Source organism: Falco naumanni, chromosome 17 (assembly GCF_017639655.2).
Source record: "Falco naumanni isolate bFalNau1 chromosome 17, bFalNau1.pat, whole genome shotgun sequence".
Lineage (NCBI taxonomy): Eukaryota > Metazoa > Chordata > Aves > Falconiformes > Falconidae > Falco > Falco naumanni.
In genome coordinates this window covers 467,212-493,907 of record NC_054070.1, presented here as the reverse complement: position 1 = coordinate 493,907, position 26,696 = coordinate 467,212, and the positions used below count along the sequence as shown (strand labels likewise).

The window sequence follows — 26,696 nt, the reverse complement described above, 5'->3', positions numbered from 1 at the left end:
ACAGGAACTTGTACTCACAAGTGGAGCTGTCTGAAATGTGAAGCAATGAAATAAGAACTACAAGTTGATTTTGGCCTGTTACAAAAAAAAAAAATAAATGAGGGGGTGTAGCTTTGCTTCCAGCCTCACTTGCTCACTGCTTGTTACCCCTTTTAAAAATAGAAAAAGATTAAAACCAACTTTATCTGACACCTAGGTAGGCATCATGAGGCCTAGGCATGACTAAGGCCAGGGTCATCCACCCCTGCCAGGAGGCTGGGCACATTTTGCCAGAAAGGTTTAGTTCTTCCAACCATCAGCACTGTCTTTCACCTTTCTTCATGCCTGCTCTGCCTCTTTTGGCAATGCAGGCTTCAGCCTAGGACTTACCCTTGCATTCTCATGCCCAAGTAGTTATTTCTAAAATCAGTTTCAATTCTGAAAAAACACCAACCTGAGAGATCTCAGATTGTAAAAACAAAACCCGCTAGCAAAATTGTCTTTTTATTAAGAGGATTTTATTTACACAACAATGCAAAGATCTTACCATAAAAAGTTGGCTCCCCCTGCAACACACAATACACCTGCTAAATTTTACAGTGCAATTTAGTAACAGCTTTTAAATATTTACAGAACACTTTTTCAACTTACAGGTTAAGGCAGAGGCAGGGCACAGTGATAAGAAACATTTAGTGCAGTTTTGTGCTAGGCATGATACAGAGATGAACTGGCAGCATAACTCATGTTCAGATCCATTGGAAATTCAGATGGGAATTACTCCTAGAAGTCCAGCAACTGATTGCAGCTTAAAAAAAAATAGTGCTATAAGATACTTAAAACCTCAATACACAAGCCAGCAGCTAAGAAAAACATTTGGCTAATATGGGAGATGGAACAGGCATACAAAAATCTTAATCTGGTAGCAGTGAAGTATGGATCCTGGAAAGAAGACACTGTATTTTATTTTTTTTTTCCCCTAGTGTTGGTGAATAGCTGTACTAGGAAGCAGGCTTACAATGCAACTCTGATCCAAAACCTACCCCTGGAAAAGGGGTGTCCAAGAGGACTATGTTCAAAGCCATCCAACTTCTACCGAAAGATGACAGGAGCGAGGTACCCAACTGTTCCTTGTGCCTTTGAAAAACTTCACCTTTAACTCAAAAAGTGAACAAGCTGAGGTTTCAGAAGACTTTAACACACACACACTAAAAATGCACAATACATACTACTGTATAGTTGGGGGGGGGTTTCACAGCAAGTTATCACAACTTACAATTGTTTAGCTTCTTCATCTTTGGTATTTATAAATAAAAATGCCAGTCCCTTTTAGTTAAAAGGGTAATAATGCAGCTTCTATCTCAAAATCATTTATTCCTAATCCACAGCAGCTTTAAAGGATTTTGATTTTTAAATTTTTATTTTTAAGGCAGTAATTAAGCTGTCAGGAATTTTAAAAAAATGTTTTGATATTAGTACCTCTTAGTTTTCCAATGGTTTAAGGCACCATTTTCAAACGGCTAGAAGAAACTGCAGGATAAGGAGATGGAGCAATATGAGAAGTTGGTATCAGCCCTTCATAAAAAGTAAAAAGGAAGCAGAAGGTGCTATTAATGACTAGTTGATAAAAAGCCTGATCCTATAAATCATTACTTCAGTTAGCCCTTAGTTCTCCAAGTAAGCCCTACTAACTACAGTAGGTAGTACTGGTACTTCTATTTAAGGCTGTTTTTGCATTTCTGCTTTGTAGGATCCAACTGGTATCTAAACTGCTTATGGCAATTCATTAAACTCCTAGGACACGTAAAAAGCACAAGGGGTGGTAAGGGAGAGGATGCTAACAAGTTATCACCCAGTTTTAGCTATATACGGTACTTTCAGTTGCCTAATCAGTCCTTCATGATGGCACTCGGTTCAAAAGAAATCTAGGTAAAAATTCCCTAAAAGCACCTATTAAAAAAAAATATATCACTACAAACCCATTTTCTTTCTTTTCCTAATCTAGAAAGTTAGGACTAAATATAACTGAAAGCCTTCCTTTTATTTTGATACACTGCCCTAGCTTTGTTTCTAAAAAAACTTTTGTTGTTGTTAGTGTTCAGCACCAATAAAAGTTTGCAAGAATCCAAGACAATGCGAATTGATACGTGCTTTTAGAAACCTCATTCCATTTCTGTTTTTTTAAGAATCTAATTGCAAATTAAAGACTGGAACCAGGCAGGCCCAGAGGTTAATGGCATCTGCCCCTGGAAGTACAGAGTTAACGACAACACAGGTGCAGAGCAGAGCTCACGATGATACAGAGGAATTTGGGAAAGCTCAACTGAGGCAGAATCCTCCCTCCCAAAATGCAGTCGTGTTCCGAGAGATGCCTAGGCAAGGAAAGGCACTTCAGGGCGCTCCTGGGGAGCGACCTGATCACAACTGAACGGACTTCGATAAGTTACACTAGGCAATAATCGAAAGAGTGGACACGGTGGGTTCCACTGCCCCAAAAGTGACCCCACGAGGCACCGTCTCTTTGGAAGACTACAGGGACAGCTGGTTCAGCCACGACAGCAAGAGGAGCTCCATGAGGAAAAGCCAGAGAGGCCCCCAATACCAAGACTCATGGAAGAAGCTGCTGCTGTTCTGCTCAAAACAAAGAGCAAAAAGGCCACAGAAGCTGGTTTCATCTCTAAACCGATGAAGATGCAGCAGACTTGTCAGTGGCCAAACGATGGCTGCAGCAGGACCGGGAAGCCTCATGGCTGACCCAGCTGTACCCAAGACGCCCACCAAAGATCAGGTTAAACGAATTTCCCTCCCTCTCTGCTCTAATTCCAGACCCACTTGTGTTACCGGCTGTGCTTTTTATTATCCGCATTGCTCATAGATCCATCCTTTCATACAACAACTTAAAACTGTTGGCGCTTGGTAGAGGAAGTGGCCGATTTCTCCTGTCACTGTCTAGAAGTGTTGCGCAGTTTTTTAATTTAGAAAAAAATATTCAATGGCTTGAGGGTCACTGTCTTAGTACCAAAAGTAAAGTGCACCACGGCTGGAGGCCACTGAGACAGAGCTGAGAAATGCTATTGAAGAGGCTTCCAAGTAACATTATAAAAAACAGCACTACAAACTAAAGTTAAGGCAATACAAGTTGTGTCCTTCTACTAGGTAAGTTTACTGGAGAGTTGTCTACCTCAAACTTTAATTATTGCTTTGTTTCCTCTGTACTGAAGTCCATAGCCACTGGGAAAACAGCGCTGGCAGAATTGGCAGATTGAGTTTGTCACTTAATGCAGGACTGGCAAAACAGTCCCCATAAGCATCGCGTGCTTTGTTAACGTCAAAGTGAAGGCTTGCTCTCATCTCCCGATGGACTGTACGCTCTGGCAAAGAATTTTAAAAGATAATAAACTCTTGCTCCTGAAGAAGCAAAATGTGCTTGCAGCAGAGATGATGCAAACATTTTGTGGAATTTTTCAATGGTGCAGAAAAAAAAAAAAATCCTTAGTAGCAACCAGGGTGCATAACAAAACGGGGTCCTGAAGTCTTCTTCAAGAGTTAATAGCCCTCAAGTTTTCTTTAAAAAAAGAAAAAGTTCTTGTACGGATATAAACCCAAAGTCCAGGAACAGAATTTCATGGCTCAGAAGTCGTCCCAGGTGAAGATTTGTTACTTTCCTGCTTTCATGTAGGATGGTATTGCTCCTCGGGCTGTCAGACCTTCAAAACGCTTGTAGGTGTAATTGATAAAAACCCAGTCTTTGTTCTTGTAGTCAGTCTCTGGATGGTTGCTTGTTGCCCCTGGTAAGACATAGAAGAAGTAAAATTATCCTTTGAAGGCTGCAAAGTTTATTTTCATACAAAACACTGGCTGTGCAGTAGGGGAGAATGCTTCTAAAGCAAGAAATATCGTTAAGTCTAGGCAGATTCATTCTTCAGCCCCCATCAAGAACTGCTGTAACATAAACACATGGAGCAAATGTGTGACTGTGCTTTGACAGGTAAATACAAGGATCCTTTTGAGATTTACACAGAAACCTATCATCCCCCTTCTGTCCTACTCTCTCCCTACTCCCTGTACTAGGGGTTAGACATGCTAGCAAGAATTAGCCGGTACTAAGGGGGTACTCGCAATGCTGGGCTCACAAGTCCTGCTGAGATTTGAACTTGCTGGGACCTCTGCTGCCTCTTAGAGATGCCCTTTCGCAGACAGCTCCCACATCACTTGCAAGTCTGCATTCTGCCTCCTGAAACCCAAATTACAGTTTGCACACCCCTGCACCACAAGACTACCAAGCTAACGATTCGATCATGACACAAACCCCCTAGCATCTAGTAAGATCCTTTCTTTGATTAACAGGAAAGTTATATTATTCCACTAGAGAAGGAGGAGGATTGTTTACATGCAGAATCAAAGCATTCACCTGTTGGTTTAAGGATATCAGATTCTGGAAATTCATCAAAGTTTGAGGTATCGTCAATGCTTTTAATTTCTATGGAAATTGCAGCAGGTCTCTCTCTGCCAAGAAGAGCAGATTCAGCGTTAAGATTTCAAAAGCAGGAAAAATCAGGATTCAGCCAGTTTCCATTTTGTAACAGAATCAAAGACTGTAGGTACCTAAACCTTAGCAAGCTTCAGATAAGGAACAAAATAGCCTTAGCGACACCTGGATATGATAAATGCCAGTCAAGCTGCTGCCTTTTGTTGAACAGGACTAGCTTTAAACAGTCCATAGAAAAGAGCAGCTTGCTTTTCTGCAAAGAATCTTACCTGATATGCTCCCAATCAACCCCTTCAAAGAATGGGTTACTCTTTATTTCCTCCACACCAGATGCACCAACTCTGTGCTCCCATTCACAGCAAAATCTGGGATGGAAGGAAGAATGAAAATGAAGAATGAAAATGAAAGCATTCCATCCAGAAATGGAACGGCTTTCTGAACTGATACTACTACGGTTTCTTAACATATAAATGGAGAAGATTAAGAACTCCCACTGCAGAAGCAACACACAGTTATGTTTAGGAATGCCATGTCAAATGCTACAATTAAGATGTGGTACTCTGTCACAACAGGATAACGTGCCCTTTCTATTTCAGGACCAATGTAGAGCAGGAGACCATATAAAGCCTAAAAAGCTAGACATTTATATTTCTGTCCTGAGAATAGATAAGCAGTTGAAAATACAAATGAAAGAGCAAGAGTCAGCATGCGCTGGGATACGTCTGTATGCTCCAGCGCACACAATGTCAAAAGCATGGCTACTGTAAGAAGCTAGCTCTGACAAAAAGATTTAAGTTGCTTCCACAAGAAGCTCACAGACAAAATAAGGAGAAACATTTGTATTTTGCCAGACTGGCAGCCCTTTCATGGGAGCTCATTTTTAGCGTAGTTCCGTCAGGGAACCACTAAATGAACTCTGAGAGACAAATGTATTTGACAAGGGAGTTCAGCATTTGATGCATGTGTGCAACAGTATGTGCCATCAGGGGTATTTCTCATGTGAAGCAAGCCACGAGAGGCATATACTACAGTTCACAAGACAAGAAAATTAGTACTATTAATTGGCAAACCGTGTGGCTTGGCACCTTAAAATAAGATCCTTTGCTTTATCAGATATTGGAACTTCTGGAGGAAAAGTCAGAGTCTCTTTCCAATTCATTACTTTCTTATATGTTTCTTGAGGAGTCTCAGAACAGAATGGTGGATAACCTGAAAAGAAAGAAAAATACAATCTTAAAAGTCAAAACAGTTGCTGTAGTTACTGAAGTCTACAAAGCAGCTGTCAGAACACACCTCACAAAACCAAAGGAGTGAATCCTTTGAGAACCTGATCCCAAGCACATAAATACAGCTGATGTCCTACACCACGATTCCTGCATAAAACTTGTGCGCTGCCCGTTTCTTACCGATCAACATCTCGTACATGATGACCCCAAGTGACCACCAGTCACAAAGCTTGTTGTATCCAGTCTGCATGAAAACTTCAGGAGCAATGTAATCTGGAGTTCCCACAGTAGAAAAAGCCTGGAACAAATACCATCAGTTACGCATCTTTAGAGAAAACTGCCTGATATGGAAGTGGGAACTTACACAACGGTTATTTTGAGAAAGACACTAGATTGCCTCAAAGATCCTTTAGCAAAGTCGTTTAAAGCCTTTATTTCAAGGCACGTGGAGACAAAATCAAGACGTTCACGTGAAGGAATCTTAAAATACCGTCAGGGAAGTGGGGAAAGGTATCACTGTCTGTATACACCTCGGGATGGTCTTTAGCCCTTTGTTATATAGAAAGTGGCAAGAACTGTTAGTTTTAGCTCGGGAGACATCAGATATCAATGTAAATAATTACGGCAGTGCCATCTCAGTTACAGGTCACCAGCTGTTCAGCAGATGGATGAAGGACAAACTAGAATCATTCCTCTTTTTCAAAGAAAAAGCACAAATATTTTTATTTCGGTAGTGTTCAGAACTCTGAAATGGATGACTGCCCTTCATGTAAATACGTGTGCCATTTGAATGCAGCAGCTCAGCAGAGAACATTTCCAAGCAGGTGAAACGTACTTACCAACTGCCGTCTGTTTCTCTTCCAGGTCTCTGCTTTCCTTTTGGAATTCATGTTCTGGAAAGCTAAAGGAGATTGAAATATATGTGACTGACTACCGGTCTCACCCAGTATACATTTTTAACTCCAAAACATCATACTAAAGATCTCCCTTACAACATCAAAAAAAGATAGCCAGGCCGGGGCAGACAGCCCATTTTGTATTCAGCTGTCCCAGTAAGAGCTCACAGTCCCCAGGTGCTCATCACTGGCCCCTACAGCCAAAATTTACCACCATAGTGAAGCTGGAGCTATTTGTGGAAGCCCACCTTAATTCCCCCCGCTGCAGGCAAGCCACATCAGCAGAGATGAACTAGTTAACCTGCCTCAGCTTACCTGGCACCATCTAAGGGGCACCTGCGGTGGCAGATCCAAGTGGTCAGCAGCCTCTAGCAGGCAGTGGCAGCCGACAGGTAAGAGGCAAAGCAGGGACGTAACCTCTTCCACCGGTACAGATGGTTGCAAAGAACACATCTGTCAATACCCTAAACCTACCAGCAACTTCCAAACCTAACACTGATAAAATTTTATCAAGCCTTTCATTAGCAATCCATGCTTTCAGTGGTTTTTTTAACTCCCCCTGAGAAAATTACTGAATATTCAAAGAGACTGTGTGCTCACCTGGTAATTTAAATAACACTTGAGATAGAGCTAGCACCTACCAAATCACACTGAGTTTTCATTCAAGGTTTAATACACATGCAAAGAAGGGCTACATCCGAATCTATTTCAAAGATAAACTTCTGGAAACGAGGATTGTGTTTGTACGTTAAAGTAACTGAAATTATTTTTATAAAGATGCTTTACAGAAAATCAAAATTACACCTCAGGATGCAGTGTTGATTATTAGACCCTCCACTGCTGCCTTCTAGCTTCACGTTGAAATGAGTTATGTCAGGCACCAACACCAAGTACACAGATACCCTTCTGAAGCCAAATAACTTACTGAAGTCACTAGGAAGACTGTGGTTCAAGTTCCTATAAAATTCTGTTCTGTGGGCTTTCTTTAGTCCAGTACATAGACCAAAATCTGAGAGTTTCACATGACCCTAGAGGAGAAAAAAAAAAAATAAAAATTAAAAAATACAAACCCATACGAGACATTATCGTAGCAAATAAACTTTGCTACTTCTTCCCCTCCCTTTATTTTGTATAATCAATAGACGCACTCTTTTTGCATTCCTTGTTTCAGCCTAACACTGGATGCGTACATAGAATAAAGCCATTAATACGTTCATCACTACTACACAGAGAAAGCCCAGTAGCTGTTTACTTCAAGAAATCTCTGCTCCTCTAAGCTCCTGACCACTTCAGAGTGAAAGCAAATGTCTCCAGAGGCACCTGTAATCCCTGGATTTTGTGTTGACCCCAACAGGCAAACACCTTAAATTCAGTAATTGGACCGGTGTTAGTGCACAACATGCAACCGCACCAACTAAGTGCAATTTTTAAATGTGTATCTAAAAATCTACATCCTTTTCAGAGCTCTAAATTTGTCTGTGTCTAGATGGAGACACACAGAATTCCAGCAGTAATTCCAACAATGCATTAACTGGCAAAGTAATTTCCTGGTGGCAAACTTTCTCCCAGCAAGCTAAATTTTAAGCAAACTTGTAGCGAGCAGTAGGAAGATACTGACACAATCGTGCTTTCTGCACATTACCTGCAATAACCACCTAGAAGCAATTGGGTAACCCGGCCAAGCCTTCAGAAATCAGAAATAGATTCTGATTCTGAGGGAGATCATATCTCTGTCTTCAGTCTCGCTAGAGGAACCGCTACATCCTTTACGTCTGATATCATCATCTACCCAGCAGCTGGCAAGTGTGACATACAAGATGTGAGAGCAAAAGGAAACATCTTTTGACTAAGAGGGGAGAACTGAAACTGCGTGTTTTAAATTGCAGCTGAAATAACCAAAAAGTGACAGAAGAGAGCTCGTAAGTGAGGTACAGACACAGCTGGAGGTCCTTCTTGGCTTTTGTTTCCCCAGCGATGTGGCAGGTCTACCCTCAAAAGCCAGAAGGAACAGGGCTCCGAAAGAAGCACCGCCACCCACTGCCTTTCACAGCTGTCAACACTAGTTCAGGTCGATAATTAAACTTGCAAGACCTATTTACTACTCCCCAGCCAGTGGTCAGTACACACCTTGCTATCCAGGAGAAGGTTGTCGGGTTTTATGTCCCGATGGATAAAGCCCAGCTGATGAATAGAATCAATGGCTAGCACAGTCTCAGCTATATAGAACTGTGTCTCTTCTTCTGTTAGAGTGTCTTTTTTCATCAACAGGGTCATCATATCACCTAGAAGCCCATCCCCCCCAAATAGCAAAGGTAAATAAATACAAGCAAACACACAAACTCCACTCTTGTTAATTTTTGAAGGCTTTTACAGAGAAAAGAGCCAAGCTAGTTAAGATTTCCTGAGGTTTTAAATATTTCATATAAAATACTACAATTCCCCAGCACCTCTGTGACAAACTTTCATATTTTCCCTTGTGTCACTGTACGGGGAAAGGTTTGTACTGTCATTGCATTAAACTCACTGAGAGAGCTAAATAGCATAAAGATGAGCTGGCAGTATAGAAGCATCCCTTAAAGGAGACGGCCGCGGACTGCCACTCTTCACATCTGAATCACAGATTAAAATAGACACTTTACAAAGAACAGATTGCATTTGTGCAGTGTCATCTCAGAAAGCATTCTTGTGGTTTCCTTCATCACATACATTACGGGCTTTCAGGATAACTTTGAGTTACAGCAGCATTATCATGCAAGAACAAACATCATCCTTTAAAAAAAAAAAAAAAAAAAAAAGACCTTAAAAGCTGCTCCTGCTGCAAGCCAGCTAAAAGCAAAAGGTTACAAAAAATGCAAACCTGGTTACGTTATGGTTCTATAGATAGCCAGTGCGTGGTAAAGATAAGAACTAGCCCAGTATTGAGGCCAAGTTTCAAACATCTGCAGCTGGCAGACAACCTCCAGCCTGACCCGAAGACCTCAGCACCCCGACTGTAAAAAGCTTTACAAAAAGCAAAAAGCTTTACAAGGACTTGTTTCCTCACAAAGTAACAGACAGCACAAACACCGCCGGATGGTAACCACAGAACACTCTAGGCCCAGGCTACAGTTGTAATTAAGAAATTAGAAATCCACAAGCAAAAGGAAAGCAGCCTTTTGATTTCGGGTAGTTACCTCCAGGCAGGAACTCCATGATAAGGTAGAGGTTTAGCTTGTCCTGAAAACTATAGAACATTTTCACAACCCACAAACTGTCTGCCTCCACTAGAATGTCCCGCTCCGCACGAATATGGCCAACCTGGAGATACACATATGCAGTTGATTAATTACAAGGCTGTGTTTTATTAGATGCATTTATTTCACAGATAGTTCAAGTATTACATTGAAAAGCATCAAATACTGAAAAGACAGCAGTCAAACTTCTGCACAAGGGCAGAAACACTCCCAAAACTTCAGGAAGTTACACCCCTCAATATTTTCGGGTAATAAAATAGCATCACATGTTCAAAAACAAATCCAAAAGCCATCCTTCTGACAGTAAAAAGGTGAGAAACTTTCATTAAGCTGCTATGATTTTTCCAAAATGTTTCTTTTTTTGTCTGTTTTCCTATGTGATAAAGCCCATTGAACAGCAAATCCATTTTACTCCTCAGCGTGAAGATCTGAAAGACCCTTTTACGTTCAAGCGTCTTCACTGGAAATTTTATGGGGACTTTTGCCTTTGGACATTTACACTTGAATAACATTTATACTTATTGCGTGACTTTTGCTGCCATAAAGTAAGGCATGTAGGGGGACAAGAGAGCACTAACCTCACTCCTTTCAGCAAAAACTCAAGCTACAGAAATGTAAATCACCCTCCTCAACAACAAGATTCCGTACAAGAGAGATAACCCATATTTACATTTTTAATCTTTCATTTCTTACGGCATTTTGGTCCCCTTCAAACCAGAACTGTACAAGTGATAACGGAACACTATGAAAACACTTATCTTAAAACCACTTGGATAACAGACCACTCCAAAACACAATTTATTACTGTGGGAAGATTCAGGAGGAGAAACACATGGTTGATTATAAAAACAGGTTAATCCTATATACAAAAGCAGCTCCGTTTTTTACAAAATTATCTAACAAATCTCTATAAACCTAGCTCTGCTTTAAAAAGTTAGTACACGCTTCAGATACGGCTTCAGCCTATTCCCACAGATTTAGACCAAAGCACTGATATAGCAGTGCTGCATAAAGCTTGTGTGTGAACACACTGCTGTTTGTTTTTTTTAAACAAGTATTTTCAGAAATGGAAACCGGTTCCTGTTTTTTTGAACACACGCAGTGCTTCCTAGATTGACCCCAGTGCTGACCAAAAAGTGATGGTCTCAGACCATTATAGTCCCAGAAATACTAGCAGAGGAAAGCCTTAAAAATGTTAAAACTTTATGTCTCTGAGTCAGAATTCCACGTCCGTATCACTTTGATATTTATATCTGATTCTGTAAATCAGAAATGCAGTAGAACACCGACCTTTATCTATACGGGATCATTTGTGTATCCCTATGTGTAACATCATCGTAAAGCGAGGAGGCACATACGTTAGATACATAGAACCATCCCTTCTCTTTCAGTGGAGAAAGACACCTGGTCCTTCGAAAAACACTCTGCTTCCCCACGTTTTCAAGCAGAAAGAGTTCAGCGCTACCTTGCTTCAGACCAGAGAGCCTCTTAGCAAAGTGTTACGATCGCAATTTCCATCGCAACTAAGCGAGGTGTTAGAGGTCGTCTGAAACACCGTCCTGAGCGTTCTGTGACATGCAATATAGCCTGCAACTGCTGCTGTAACACTATTAGGTGAAAACTAGATAACCTTCAAACTTCTGCACTGTTACAAGGAACATTTTAAAGGAAAAAAAGACCAAAAAAAAAAAAAAAAACCAAACCCAAAAAACACTGAAAAGAGCCCGCAAGAAGACAGGTCCTTGTGAATTCATATGAGATTTTTCTGACTTACTTCCTCCGTAAGAAATGGGAAAAACAAAACAACCCCACAATTTTTTAGGTAGCAAACCTAAACCACAGATGCGTGTTACTCCTCTCCACACATCACAGTGACCTCCCCAAAGTCATCGAAAACACGGACAGTAGCATTGCTACTCAGGGTGGCTATTCACCTGCTCTTTTTCAAGCATATCAGCTTTGCGTAGTATTTTCATTGCGTAAACATGCCCCGTATCTTTCTTCTGGACAAGTCGCACCTAGGAAGTATGCAAAAACTTGAGTCAACTACACCATTATCACCACAGTTCCCTGACAAAATTTGGGTGTCAAGTCTTTGGCTTCCAGTTCATGAAATCATACCAGATTATAAAGAGAAAAAGCATTCCATAGGGCACAGTCACGTCAAACAAGTTCTGTTAATTCTAAGAGATAAAATAATTTGAACAGAGACGGCACGCTGAGCGATCGTACACCTAAAGCAGTTGGGCCAAACCCACTTTCTCTGAAGAAGAGGCCACCAGAAGAGACTGCTGGGGGTGGCCCTCCCGCTCCCCGTCTGTAAGGCCAGCCCCAGGAGGTCACACAAAGCACGCTGCCAAACATCCAAGTCCTTTTCAACAGCATTCATGTTCCTTTAAAACACATAATGTTTTTAAACCAGCATTTATTAGGCATAAAGGCAGATGCGTGGGACTTGTTAAGCTAAAAAACAATCTGCAGTTATTACAACATTTATTTTTCACTTGTATAAACTAGGCAAGTCTTTAACAAATACCAGTGCTGTTTAAAAACACATTTAGTCATCATTTCAGGGCTTACCTCTCCAAATGCTCCTCTGCCTATTACTTTTAAAGACTCAAAGTCTTCCAAACCAAGCCTTGTTCTCTTTAGTCGAAGAAACTCTGTTTCCTTTTGTGCATGTGCTGACCTCCTGATTCTTTTCTAGTTTAGGGGGAAAAAAAAAACACCCCACAGTGAGAATTCTGCAGGTGAGCTCCATAGAGAACACAGCAATTCCATTTATTTATGGAATTTATAAAGTCCATAAATCTCTATTTATAAAGAAAAATCACTTTTATTTAAACATTAAGATAATTTTCCCATGTTCATTACCTCTTCGTCTTTTAAGCCTTCTTCTTCCATCATTTGTTCTAGCTTCTTTTGTCTATAGCAGAGACAAAATAGAAAAATAAAGGCTGAATCACTGATTTGTTTCTTAGTCACACCCTGGTCTATGCTTGCTGTGAAAGGAGGATGTAATGCCAGCAAGTGAAAGTGTAAATGATATAGAAGAGAGACTCAGATATGAGATGAATTCTGAAGACTCTGATATTACAGCTTTACCCTTCTAGCCTTTTCCTCTCTAATTTTGACGATCTAAATCTGCCTCGAGTTTCGCATCCGATTCAAGTGTATGTTTTTGTTGTATATTGAAGGGATCTGGGTTCAATTCTTGTCTCTCTTTGACAGCTGGGCAAGTCGCTTAAGGCCAGAGACAGAATAAATATTTAAACATCAAAGTCTCACTTATTCCAGGGAGAATTAGCTATTTAAACACATCTGTGGATCTGCACTGAATTTCTCTGCATCTCAAACTCATCATACGCAAAATGAGACCAAGTTACTTTCTATTTCCTAATACCCGAGATACTCAAAATATTTGGGAAGAGGAAGTATGTCTGTACACATTCTGCCCCTTAAAGAATCAGAAATATTTACAGCCTTAGTACAAAATTATTATTTGGGAGAAAATAAAAAGAGGAAGCAAGACTTCAGAGGGAGGAATGGCCTCAGGGGACTTTTGTAATTACCCCCTGGGGACCTTTTCCCCAACACTGATCATATTAATAGCTGGCTGAACTGGGATTGTTGGTTTGGGTTTTTTTTTTCCCTCTCCATGTGTGTTTTTACTGGTATAACATTAGAAATGTACTAAAAAATTCCTTCTCTTTATGCAAGTCATTCTTTGCAAGATCCTGTTCCGGTCTCCTGTGCTACTACGCAGCTGCTGCGACACGATAATATTCTGAGTTATTGCTTCCACAGTCGGGCACATTTAAATCACTTTGCCCTTATTTAAGTACCCAGTGAGCCCTGTCTGGTCATCTCATTTCACACTCAAAACAGTGACTCCAGCAGCAAAAGACAGCTGCTGCAATACACAGAATTAAATAGCTCAGCAAGACCGAGCGGTGCTGAAATTCCCCCAAATATCCTTAACAGGTCCTATAATTGCACAGCCACAGACACATCTGGTGTTAAAAAAAATAAAGTCTAGTACATTTGTTCAGACAAAGTCTCGATCCAAAACCAAAAACCAAAAAAAAGGTTTTGGGAGTAGACAATGGCACTCATAATAAAAAGCAAGAGCCATGCGAAGAGAAAGAAAGGAATTAAATCAGTGATGTTTTCTGTTTGGATTAGACCTTAATCTCTCCTTACTAATTTGAAGCTTCGAAGAAAATATGTGAGCAAGTTAGTATTTATTTCTAAATTGCTCCCTCAGTCCTGCAGTTATTGTCGTTAGCAGGCATTCCTCTTGGATCTAGTTAGGGTTTTGGCAGAATGAACACTGAAGCTTCTTCAAAATTCTGATTATAGGCTACATTGCAAGTTGGGAGAACGTCAGAAGTCCCGGTGCTACAGCTTGAGGGTATTCAGCAAATCGGAGGGTTCCAGCCAAAGGAAAGTAAAAGTCACGCTTATCAGTTACACCGCTGTTATATTTTGACCAACATAAAGGGATGCCATAGGTGCAGCTAACTCACAGATCAGGAGTTAGCATTAAATGACAGTCCTCACAGCCGTCCCTCACTGTCTCTGGAAAGATTACCTTCCTTCAGCAGCCGACGCGACCACACATTACAACCCACACTGGAAACGATGCTCTACAACGAGTTTTACATACTACAACCAGGGACGTAAAATGGGAAGAGGCAACAGAACACAGGCAAGAGAAACGTTTGTAAACCTTGGCTTTCTACTTCCAATTTGTACTTGAACGGCCCCAAGCACATCCCAAAGTTAGTTTCTACTCCATTGTAGTCAATGTATACAGAATCAAATCGAATCATCAAATTATATGTGGAGTTTTTTAAACTCTGTAACAGTGGTATCACCGTTGCACCTGCAAGCCTGTTTCTACTCCTTTCAGAAGAAATTCTGAAAAGCTCCAGTCTAAGCTACTGGGGAACTCAGAAACCCAGCGGTTGCCTCTGGAAGCTTCTCGTGCCAAGCCCCATCCAGGTGCCCACCTTGGGAGCTTAGGTACGTGCTCAGCACAAATCTTCTATTTTTGCCTCGGCTCCAAAAAACTAAACGCAGTTAATATGTATTTTTGGCTCTTACCCAGGTTGGAAAGAAACCAAGAAAGATTTTTACCTCATCTCTCGTTCTTCATGCTGCGCAATGAGATTGCTGTAGAAGTTTTCCAACGTCACCTTCGTCATCGTAACTCGCTCCTTGGTGTGATTACTCATAGACGAGCACGGTGTCGGGCCTGTCATTGCCATGGCTGTTAGGAAAGAGAAAGGGAGGAAACTTTTAACATTATAAATGACAAATAACCTTCAAACAAGAGCTGCAGCCAGCAAAGTGATGCTGAACGACAGAGTTAAGATTTTAACAACAAACGCTGACAGCCCAGTCGTCTGAACTAAGACTAAGTAGGGAAAAGTCTTACAAAATAAAAGGTACAAGTCAAACTTCCTGTTTTGAACATTTTTGATCTGAAAATAAGAGGGAAGGAAACTTAAGAAACATGATGCCTCAAAAACCACAATTTCAGGCAGTACTGTGAATGTTTATTTCTGCCGATATATTCTATCTTTAATAAATGGTAATATTTTCTTAGTTTTAACCGCTGAAACATCTCTTCAGAAATTCTTCCTGTGACCCTTGCAGAAATAACGCCATCAGTTGCCTGCAGTCTCTTCTGCTCTGAAATTTATCAAAACCCCAAAAGTCATCGCAATAACAGAGCAAGTGAGGAAGGAAAAAACAAAACAAAAAAGGCATTCAGTTGCTTTTAAGCTCTCTTGGTTTTCCTAGAGGTTTTCACACAGAAATCTGGCAAAATCCAGAAGACCACCGCCTTTGAACAAGTTGTAATTTAAAAAAAAAAGAGAAAACACACCCTAGTGTAAGTATTTATTTAAGAGAATCCAGTAGGTCAGCATCATAGCATGCCACTTGCAACCGGTAGCATGGAAGTTTCACGGCACGTTGGAGAACCAGCTGTACTTTCTCAAACGCACCAAAATGCAAAGATTTCAAGTGGAAAGCCACCTTAGCCCAGTTCTGCCGCTCATAACTGAACTCGCAGTAAGGTAACCCAAGTTTCACAACTATTACTAGAAATTGCAGACAAATCTAGGTTACGCACACTTCCCGTTTTTACCGTGCCTGGGCAGCGGCAGTGTTTTAAGAGTGACTTTTTGCTGTTGGCTTTTTGGGGATCTTTACACGGCCTCCTTACGTGCCGTTGCAAATCACGGGCACCAACTATTTTGTCTGCTGCGTTCCCAGGTTGGCTCCCAGAAAAGATACCAGCGTGGGAGCCGGCAGAGCCCCCCACCGCGTGCTGCGTGAGATGGGGCTACGGCTGCGCGGAGGAACGGCACGGAGGGACCGTGGGCCAGGGGCAGGTCACCTTCCCTGCACCCCGAGGTGGAGGAGATGGCCCGCTGCATCCCCGGTGGGGAGCCCAAGCCCCCAGGTTCACACCCTGGAGAGCAGAACGCGAAGGTTTTGCGACAAAAACAGGTTAGAAAGGGGGAAAAAAAATGGAATGGAAAGGGAAAGTAGCGGGCTGGAGGGCAGCAGAGCCAAACCACCTGTTGGTGCTCGGGTCCCGGCTGCACCGGGGCCACCCGACGCCCACCCAATGCCCACCACGGGGCAGGGGGCTCCAGCCCCCCGGCCCGGCGGCTCTTCGTGCGGCCCGGCAGCATCACCGGCAGCGGACAAAAGGGGCCCGAGCCCCCCAGCCGAGGGGGAGGAGAGGGTCCTCGCCGTCCCCCTGCCCGCAGCGCGGCCACTCCCGGGGGAAGCGGGGACCTCGCCGCTGGAGCGCCCCCGGCCCGCAGCGCCCCCGCTCCCCGCCCCACCGCCCCGGGGGTCTTCCGAGGGGGGGGGGGGATGCGGCCCCCTGCTCCCCCAGCCCAGCCCGGGAGCGGCGAAGGGCCTCGGGGGAGGGGGACGGGATGCCGAGCACCGGGCGTGGGGGATGCCCGTTGCAGCGGGGCGGGAGCGGCTTACCGGAGCCCCTCGGGAGGAGGGCGGCGAGGAGCTGAGGGCGACGGCGGGGTCTCGGCGCCGCCAAGGCAGGCAGAGCGGCTGCGGGGGGGCGGATGGGCGGGGGGACGGTACCGGGGCGACCGCAGCCGCTGCAGCCGCTACCGCCGCCCCCCGCACCGACGGGGACCCGGCCGGGACGAGGCGCCCAGCCCCGCGCACGCAGCGCGCATGCGCCATCCTCCCGCCCCGCCCCCACCCGCGCATGCGCAAGGGCGCGCCGGCCCCGGCGGGGGGGGGGGGGGAGCGGAGCGGGGGGGGGAGCGGCGCCTGCGCGGTGGGGCCGGGGTCCCGGGGTGGGCGCCCACGCGCACGTGCGGAGTGGGATCCCCGCTTTGTGACTCCCGGGCTGCGGGAGCCAGCACCGAGCTGCAAGGTGCCAGCCGCCCGCCGCGGGCCTGGGGAGCCACATCCTGCACCCCGCAACGGCGCTGCGCAGCGCCCAGCCCCCCGCCCCTCCCCCCCCATAACGCGGTGATGGCTACGGGAGCGAGGTGTCCCCGGGGATGGGTGCCACGGGGACCCCGATGGTCGCTCAGGCTCCCGGGGCTCAGGGAACGGTCCCTCGGTCCCTGAGCGAACCTGCGAGGGCCGGGGGCTGCGGTGCTGAGCGGGACCCGGCCCCCGCCCCGAGGTTTTCCATCAGGGACCCCCCGGGTGCCATCCCCGGCTCTGGAGGGTGGCACAGCCCAGCCGTGGGCTCAGCAGGTGGCTCCTCCATCCCAGCTCAGGGAACGCTGCTTGGGCAGCACAGCCCATCCTCATCCCGCCCGCCCAGCTTTTCCCAAATATCGGAAGCCGTCTGTCTCCAGAATGGTTTGATTGGCCTTGGGAATCTAACAGGGACATCTTGAGTAACTGCATGACAAAAGAAACGTGATTCCATACTCGTCCCGATGTGTGGAGATAGTAGCAAAAGAGGATTTTGCTTCATTTTATCTACATTTCTACAAAAAAAAAAAACCAACTGCAATTCAGAGGGTGGAAAGGGGTTTTATTGTTAACATCAAGGATTTATTGGGGTTTAATCACTGAGAAATACCTTCTGCACATGCAGAAGTCCACCAGCAACAGAGGAATTTCAGGATTTGAAATGGTGTGTATAGCCCCTACAGGATGGAAACGCTGATATATTAGTAACACACACAACAGAGATTTAATTTCTGAATTTTGCAATTAAACTGGACCTTGCTTTGCTTAGACAGAGCTGGTCAGTTTGATACTAAAGGTGAACAGCAAAATCATGTGCTGTCTCTTTCAGGAAACACAGCTGGCCTCATGAAGCTGGTTATTTGCCCAAAAACCTGATAAACTGGGGAAGCTCTTCGAGAGAATTTCACATGGACAAAGAACAGGTGGGAAGTCTTGAAACAAAAGGCTCATAACAGGGACCCTGGAAGCTGATCCTCGTTTTTTCCAGCAGCAGAACAAGGTGAATGTCTCAGGCTTTGGCTGGGAGGGGTGGAGATCACTGCCAGCTTCTCCCTCTGTGGCCCGCTAAAGTTTGGCACCTTGAAGAAAAACCTGGGAGATGAGAGGCTCAAAGCATTCTGTATGCTGGAGAAGCAGCAAAACCAAAAAAACACAACTTTTGGACCTAAAGTATAAGAAAAGTCATTACTGCTGCAGTGCCGGGCGGAACTGCAGGCAGGTGTGAAATAGGAGAGCATCTGTATCGGGAGGTCACTGCTTCTTCAGGAGGCAGAACATCAGGCTGCAGGCGAGCCTGTGAGGCTGCACATGAATGAACCAAACTTCTGATACGTGTGGGCTACGGGAGCGTCAAAGAGCTGCCACAGCCCTACGGGCTTGGTGACAGACGGGGAGGGCCCTGCCACGGAGAGAGACATTTCTGGCCTGTGACAAATGACCCCGTGTCACAGCCGCAGTGGTCAGCCTGCCTGCTAGGGAGGGGACCTGGGCCTTGATAAGGGTCTCTGTTCGACGTCTAGGAGTAGTTAATGGAACAAATGGACGGGGTTTCATTTTTTTTGCGGTTCACCTTTGCGCTAGAGCTTTTCCTTGCGACCGTCACGTGGCTAAAGCAATGGGCTGAGCTGGGTTGAGGCTAGCGGGGATAGTTCTGTAGCTGGGTGCTAGGGTTTCTCTTGCTGCCTAGCTCTTTGATTTGAAGGAGGAGGAAAGGGTCTTGCGGGTTCCAGTTACCCTTGGGGGTCTTCACTTACTGCAGCAAACCCAGGTGCTTTAACGGGGGGAAGCCCTGCTCTTTTTCCGTGAGTTCCAGCAGCTGCTTCATCAGGCTTGAAGTCTCATCTCTGTTGATGCTGTTGTAGAGATCTGAGGGATCCTGGCTCTTCTGCGAATCCCACATGGCATTTGAAAGCGAAATATCCCTGCTGCTGGCTGTGTGCACGCTACCTAGGGCGTTGTGGAGCCACATCAGGCGCTTCAGCCCTTGAAATGCCCTCCCCTTGTCATGCATGAGCTGATGCTCTGTCACTGCTCTCTTACTGCAACAGGAAAAAAAGAGTTCGTTAGGAACCAAGCACAGCCAGATCCGAGCTCCTCTTTCAAACTGATTTGCACCCATCCATTTTGTAGGCTTCCCTAAGCTGAGGCAGGAGCACTGGTGGTGCCTACAGGTGATGTGGACAGCCCAGAAGTGAGGCTGGTGGTGCTGGTGCTCACAGCCAGCCTGATCCCTGCAAAGCCCGCAGTGGGAGCGCTCCCACGGCCGGTTCCTGAAGATGGGAAGTTGAAACACGGCCATTCCCAAAACATATACCTCCAATCTCCTTCTTTTTTTCCTTTTTTTTAAAAAAAAGCAAACTGCGGAGACAGTGACAAAGTGACTTTAGCAGGCTTAAAGAGCTCTTACAGAGATTGGGTCTTTCCCAAATTTGGATTCTTTTTCCCTTTTCATGACCTTAGTGTTCTAGGCTTGTTGGATTTGTTGTTTTCCTTCCAGAGATGGAAGTCAGGACTGATTTAACTGAAATCAGTGGCATCCATGAAATGAAAACAAATCTATATTTTCTTCAGATATACCAAAAATTTCTAGCCAAATACTAAGGAGGACAGTCTAATTCTGGGATGCAAATATTTCTGGATTTCAGGCTGGTTAGATAACATCTAACTGCAGCTATAGGCTCCCACTGCAGATTTGGATCTGAATGGGAACCTAAATAGGGAATTTTAGTGTGCACTATTTCCATGGCTTGCACTGAACAGCCTTACATGGTTTGCTAGTCTGCGTTTAAAAGATTCGGCTGAAATGTGATATACGTTACACATCTAAAAATGCAATTGGTCTAATTTTATACTGCATAGAGGGAGATGTAAAATATTGCCATATCAAATGCATAGAATTTTCCTTCCATCATGCCCCGGAGTAAATGACAGCAGCAGAGAATACAGCCTATTAAATCAAAGACAAGCAGTCTTCTAAGAACATTAAGTAAAAGGATGATAATGCTTACTTTTCAGTGTCTTGACATGTTGCAAAACAGGCAAAAAAAAGAACTGCCAAAAATGTAACCATCTGCAGAGATCTCTGGGGCAGGAACATCCTCTCTCTTCTTTAAATCTTCTGCACAGGACAAGAAGCTGACAGTATGATCAAAAATCTTTTTTTCCTCTGTTGTTTCTTTCACCTGACAAAATTAATTTCAGCCTTTAAGCACTGGTAAAAGTGGAGCATCGTACTATGGTGCATCATCCCAGGACCTCCCAGAACATCAGACGTGTGGATTTGTAACATATACCAGTAAAAGATTAATAGGTTTCATAGTATATTTCTACATTTCCTTGCTCATAGTCCTAAATCTCCTTCTTCGCTATTGCTTCTCAATATACTGGTTCCCACTTCTGTGCATTTGGAAGCACAGGAGATTTTGAACATTTTGAACTGGCGAGAGACCTTCCTGATAAAAACTTGCCAGAAATTTAACAAAAAGATCAGGATTGCTGCTTAAGAAATCTGTCACAAAACTGAAAAAGAGTTTAAGACTGGACCATGCAGATCAAGTTAAAAGGTGTATACGCCATGGAACTCGGACCTTTAATAACACGTTTTCCACGAGCAACACAAGTGCTGACATCCAAATCTGCCAGTCCACGAGAACGGTATTTGGCTGATACTAGATTTCTGTAAGGAAGTGGATTTCTGGCTTTGGGAAATGATAATTAGAAATTCTAATTGAGCAATGATTATGTTAATCTAAGTTATAACTACAGTCAGTTCTATATCTGCTGCTGGCATCGGTACACCTCTACCCACCCATCCTTTCAACCCCACCGCTCCTTTATCGCCAGGTCTACTGCTAAAATTGCTGCATTTTTTACACTAATGACTGTACCCTGCTTTTAGCATTGGCTCCAACCTGTCCCTTTAGTTATTTACTAGCAATTGCTGTACTAGTTGTTACATCAAAACCCAGATGGACAACAAAACAAAAATTGCAGCATTTAAATTTTTATGTAAGAATAAAAAAGATATGTTCACATACAATGATTTTTTGAAGAAATACTTTTTGTGCAGAAGCAGTTTGGGTCAATAAAAAACTCAGCATCTCCTCAAATAATTTTTCTTTATACTAACTTGAATATTGAATTGTCAATGACTGGATAGAAAAGCAGATTATACATTTGGTTGTAAATTAAGCTTGTCCTTAAGAAGTCTACTCCACTAAATTGTGAGTGATTTCCTTGGCCAATATAAATTCAAAATAAACTAGGCATCAAATAACAAATGGGTATTAGTTGTGATTAAAAAGCAACTGTATTAAATACAGATACACATAAATACACAGATGTGTGTGTATTTACATGCTAAATTATTTTAGGTCATGCTAATGCAGAACTTCTGCTCATATGTAATAGATAAGCTGTACTTTCCTAGGGTGATCAACAGTACACTAGGTATTAATTTAAAAGCATCTTCCAGTTGCAAAAGTAACAGTTTCTACTTACTGATGATCTTGTAGCAATCACAGTGAAGTTCTGATCTGTGCAGATGTGTTGTCTTGCCGGTCTTGTCGTGATGTTCCAGCTGCAATGACAAGTGCCTTTCACCTTCTTTTATACCAGCCCAGAAACCACAGAAACAATAGAAATGATCTCTGCAGCATTTTGTGACTAAGACCTTTCCTCTCATGTCAGTGAAATGAGACAGCTCCTCATTTCCAACGATAATAAATCTTGGATTCTAAAATGTTCTGTTCAGCTGTGACACGTTCGTGGACAGTTTCTTACTCCTTTGCTGTCTCTCCTTTTTTGTGAGAACTTTTTATTCTAACACAGCGTTCCTGTGCCCCAAGACGATGGAAGAGGGATGTTCAAACCTGTTGTTCCAAGGCTGATCAGGAAAAATGTCTCTGGTATGCAAAAAAGGGCTCACTCCTTGGCTGTCCTCATAAACTCACATGTAGGACACTAAAGTTGTGTAGGAGGAATCTAAATCAACAATACTGATGAACTCTCTAATGCCAGTTAGCATACAATCAGCAAAATGGGAGTTATTTACAGAAAATCTGAGGAGTTGATAAATAAGATCCCACTGGATTTTAATGTTCAGCACAAATTTCATTTAAATCCGTTGATTGTACACTAAATGTATTTGCTTTAAATCTTGGAAACTGGGGAAATGTGGCAAAGGAAACTGACTAAATAAAAATGCAAGTAGTAGCTCAGGCAAAAAGCCACATGATATGCTTTTAAACCTTATGCATTGATGCCATGTGAGGCTTGATAATCACTTTATGATCTCTAACCAGGTAATTTCAATAGAATTTGGATACTCAGGATGTGGCTGGACCATTAAGATGAAACACGAGTCTACTTAAGAGGACCAGTTCCTATTTCTCAAAGTGAAAGAAAAAAATGAATCTATTTTTCACCTCTGTGGAAAAATTCCCTGGAAGGATTGAAAAGGTAATTTGCTTAGCGTTAACCAGAAGCTATCAATTCCTTTTACATAAGGCACGGCCATACGTTCCCGTTAAACCCAGTCTCAGGTGAATGCAAACACATTGTCCGAACGGCAACAGGCCCTATTAGCAGTGCTCGGACGACCTCGTCCGTTCTCGCAGCTTCTACGGACATCAAATTGCTCTTTATTATATTCCTCATGACAGCTTATTTTAAGCCCCACAGTTCTGCAGCAATCAAGTAAGCATTCCTGATTTCATGACACGAGTCCCAATTGTTAAGGAGAGTTTCACTCATTAAAGAGAACAAAGTGTATCACCAATTAAAGATGACATTTGTTAAATATTGGTAAAACAGGGGCCTGCTTCACATCTCAGTTTCCAGGGTAGCGGTTATGCTGCAGTTACACTGAATTATCCACCCGTGAAACCAAGGTTTCTTAGCTACATCTTCAAGGACTAACGAGCATTGCCCAAAGTCATGTCCAAAACATCTTGTCTCATTCATCCTTGAACTTTTCGAGCCTCCATTATATAATGGATTTGCATTGAATGCAGTTACCGGGAGAGGTAATGCCACACTAACCGGAGTGGCTGCAGTGGGCCAGAGACACTGACATGGGGTGGGTAAACGGGCACTTGAAGCATTCTGAAACGGCCAAACCGCATCGCCGTGGCTACACTCTTCCACATCTTTCTTTCCACCCAAGGACTTGGCAGAAGTCACAATAACCTTGGTCCTGACTTTGTAACGCCTGCCTGAGGTGTACGTGAGGACAGACCGCGCTGAAGTTACGATCCATCTTTGGGAAGCATCCCGCGGAACGACTTGCCAGCACTAGCAGCGCAGTGGGGAAGAGGTGCTTGCAAGGACCCATTTCCATGGTTTGTGGTATTTCTAAGGAAAGTACGAAACGTGTCAGTTGCACAGCTGATACCACAGCCACACACGTAGTAGTTAGTATTTCTAACTACGATGGGAACGTTGCTATTTTCACAAGGACAAATCGTGCAAAGAGCACGACCAGCGGCTATTTTCAGCTGGTCTAGATTAATCTCTGCCCTGAGTACTGCAGAGCAGGCTAAGAGCCCATTTTGCCAGGGATGTAACCAGCAAACCCAGCTGATCAGCGTTTGGTTACCTCGGGGCCTCCCTCAAAGCACATTTGGAGCTATCAAAAGGCTTTTGCTTTGGCTTCAAAGGCTTCGCTCCCACCCTCCAGCTTCTCCTGGTCGGAGGGGCTGACTTCGCACCAGAGGGTGCCTTTGCTGCTCCATCACCTTCTTCAGTGGGAGCATTTGAGCGAGGAGCGCTGTGCAAATTCCCCGTTCCCAGTGAGCCATTCCTTTGTTTTGCTTTCCAGCCCTCTCCCCAGGGAGCCAGGTGGGGGAGGAAGGGAATATGGCTTGTGCAGAGCATGAAAGAAAAAGGAAGGAGAAAGCCTGGAGGCCCAGCTGAGGGGGAAGGAGGGATGGGGGGAGGGAACAGAAAGCAAAGCAAATGTGCAAATAGCCTCGTTAGGGCAGGAGGGGTCCTCTTGCCTGGGATTTGAAGACTTAATTAAACAAAGACTGTATTGCATCAAAGAGGTCTGCTATCTGTAGGGAGATATCTGGATCCGATGAATTTTTTCCACGTGCTGTTCTCTGTTACTCACCAGTAACAGGAGGATGGGCTCCAGAAGGCTTCGTACTTCCCTAATGCAAAAATCTACCTTGTTCTTTTCCGGATTTTATTTTTTTTTTCCCCCCTAACTGCCCTTAGCCTAACAGACTAAAATTCATATGAGCTGTTCAGTGCGGCGTGTGGAAAGAAAGACACCGCCCTGTTGAGAGGAAACTGTTTGACCACACTTGGCTGGTAAATATAGTTCCCCTGAGCTGCTGGTGAAGCAGCTGCTAATGAATAACTGCTCTCCCTTCCCGGCCTCCCTAATTGAGAGGTCGGAGGAAATGACACCTCGCAGCAAACCCAGAGGCCAAAGCCTTTTGCACCACTGCACCCGCATTTCGGGGCTGACACCAGCCCTCTCGGCCCTGGGAGGAAGGAGCCAGCAGCAGCAGCACAGCCATAACCACTGACAGCAGATGAACTGCAGCTCCTGGGGAGCAGGCTGCAGGCTTCCCCTCCGGCTGGGTGCTCATAGCTCTTCTGAATCACCTTGTGATCGCTGCGGGACCGTCTTGTGCAATCTGGAGAGCCCTAAGTAATTGCATTTGTGGCAGGTAGGGTCCAGAGCCAGCATCTGGACTGCATGGGGCAGTTTGAAATCCTGGTCCCTACTCCACTACGTACTGCATCACCCCAGAGAGAACTCCGGTCTTCCAGGGGATTAAAATTAGAGTCAAACAGCCACAAGTCAGGCTCGCCGTTTTCCATTTTCTAATTTCGAGCCGGATTTACAGAAGTGCCTGAGACTCACAGTTCTCTCTGAACACAGCAGCAAGGGTAAGTGTTTTGTCCTGCAAAACCTGCCCTGAAGCCAAGCCTGGGGCTGACTCCTTTCCTTCCCACACGAGACTTCAGAGGGAATATTTTCTGTGCACAAAACAAATTTGGGTGAAGCTGATGCAAAGCCTCGGGGCCTTTCTGCTGTTTCTGTAACACCTGCTGCACCCTCAGAGTTTACCCCTGGTTCGACAGCATTGCGGGATGCCTGGAGAAGTCTGCCGAGAACCTCGACTGAACAGAAATAAAATAGGAGGTGGCGTTTCTCCCGGTGGCACCGGGCCTGCCCCGGAGCTCTCGGGCGCGGAGAACTGCCGCCACCTGGTGCCTGCGCCTTGGCTGGGCAGGGGGTGCTGACCCCCCGGTGGGTCCGGGGCTGCGGTTCAGGGGCAGCCCCTAAATCCTGCCTGAGAAGCAGGGCAGCCCTCAGGCTACCTGAGAATCGGGTGTCTTGTCCCCCAGGCTCTATGCTAGCAGGGATGCCCAGCTGCTAATACCTGTAGGACCAAGAAGGTGTTTCTTAAAGGACCAAATCGGACGCAGCTGGGCTGGATTTCTTACTTCTTTAATGGTGCCAACAAATCACAGAATGATAGGATGCTTTGGGTTGGAAGGGACCTAAAAAAGCATCTAGTTCCAACCCCTTGCCGTGGGCAGGGACACCTTCTGCTGGACCAGGTTGCTCCAAGCCCTGTCCAGGGGCATCCAGAGCTCTCTGGCCAGCCTGTGCCAGCGCCTCACTGCCCTTGCAGTAAAGAATTTCTTCCTAATACCTAATCTAAATCTACCCTCTTTTAACTTAAAGCCATTACCCCTTGTCCTGTCACTACATGTCCCTGTAACAAGTCCCTCCCCAGCTTTATTGTCGGCCCTGTTAGGTACTGGCAGGCTGCTGTAAGGTCTCCCCAGAGCCTGCTCTTCTCCAGGCTGAACAACCCCAACTCTTCCAGCCTGTCTTTACAGGTGTCCCAGCTCTCTGAGCATCTTTGTGGCCTCCTCTGGATGTGCTCCAACAGGTCCGTGGCCCCAGAGCTGGATGCCATACTGCAGGGGGGTCTCACCAGAGCGGAGCAGAGGGAGAATCCCCTCCCTCGACCTGCTGGCCACGTTTCCTTTGATGCAGCCCAGGATACGTTTGGCTTTCTGGGCTGCAAGCACACGTTCTTGGGCCATGCTGGGCTTTTCATCTACCAGCACCCCCAAGGTCTCCTCAGGGCTGCTCTCAATCCATCCTCTGCCCAGCCCATATTGATAACTGGGGGTTGCCCAGACGCAGGTGCAGGACCTTACACTTGGCGTGCTGGATCTTGCACTGGTGTGCTTCCAAATGGTGTACTGGTCCTGAGGGAGAGCGGTGCATCAGCCTGCCACCACGCAAAGGTCGTGGGGCTCCCAGCACAGGGTCTGGGGTGGCCATCAACACCCAGCCCTTAGGTGTAAAAGGTACAGGACGTGGGACCCCAACAATGGCAGAAGGCTCATG

General features: G+C 44.8%; 1 protein-coding gene and 1 long non-coding RNA gene across 4 annotated transcripts; one reads left to right on the top strand and one right to left on the bottom strand.

Moving 5' to 3' along the window:
* Window positions 1–478: 478 nt before the first annotated feature.
* STK38 (serine/threonine kinase 38) lies at window positions 479–17,031 on the bottom strand. 2 transcript variants are annotated; one of them, XM_040616873.1, is made up of 14 exons: window positions 16,841–17,031; window positions 14,963–15,095; window positions 12,695–12,746; window positions 12,401–12,523; window positions 11,755–11,838; window positions 9,761–9,884; window positions 8,715–8,869; window positions 7,513–7,615; window positions 6,531–6,592; window positions 5,872–5,989; window positions 5,551–5,674; window positions 4,735–4,830; window positions 4,388–4,482; window positions 479–3,764 (listed from the first exon to the last, which is right to left on the bottom strand). In XM_040616873.1, exons 2-14 carry the CDS (start codon window positions 15,091–15,093, stop codon window positions 3,634–3,636), a joined length of 1,398 nt encoding a protein of 465 aa, XP_040472807.1. In that variant the 5' UTR covers window positions 15,094–15,095; window positions 16,841–17,031; the 3' UTR covers window positions 479–3,633. The 2 variants fall into 2 exon arrangements, with proteins under 2 accessions (XP_040472807.1, XP_040472809.1); XM_040616875.1 differs by lacking the exon at window positions 4,388–4,482 and having other exon boundaries at window positions 3,631–3,764.
* On the top strand, window positions 15,395–24,171 carry LOC121098645. 2 transcript variants are annotated; one of them, XR_005831316.1, is made up of 4 exons: window positions 15,395–16,345; window positions 18,138–18,231; window positions 22,139–22,215; window positions 22,612–24,171. It is a non-coding gene; the product is annotated as an uncharacterized LOC121098645 (long non-coding RNA). The 2 variants fall into 2 exon arrangements; XR_005831315.1 differs by having other exon boundaries at window positions 15,401–16,345; window positions 22,139–24,171.
* Window positions 24,172–26,696: the final 2,525 nt, after the last annotated feature.

Bases quoted from the DNA above. Each gene is read 5' to 3' on its own strand.
- STK38 (XM_040616873.1), bottom strand. From the start codon at position 15,093: ATGGCAATGACAGGCCCGACACCGTGCTCGTCTATGAGTAATCACACC. The intron at 12,747-14,962 runs GTAAAAATCTTT...TCTCTGCTATAG, and splicing joins CATGAAGAACGAGAGATGAG to ACAAAAGAAGCTAGAACAAA. The intron at 11,839-12,400 runs GTAAGCCCTGAA...CATACTTCCTAG, and splicing joins GCAGAGGAGCATTTGGAGAG to GTGCGACTTGTCCAGAAGAA.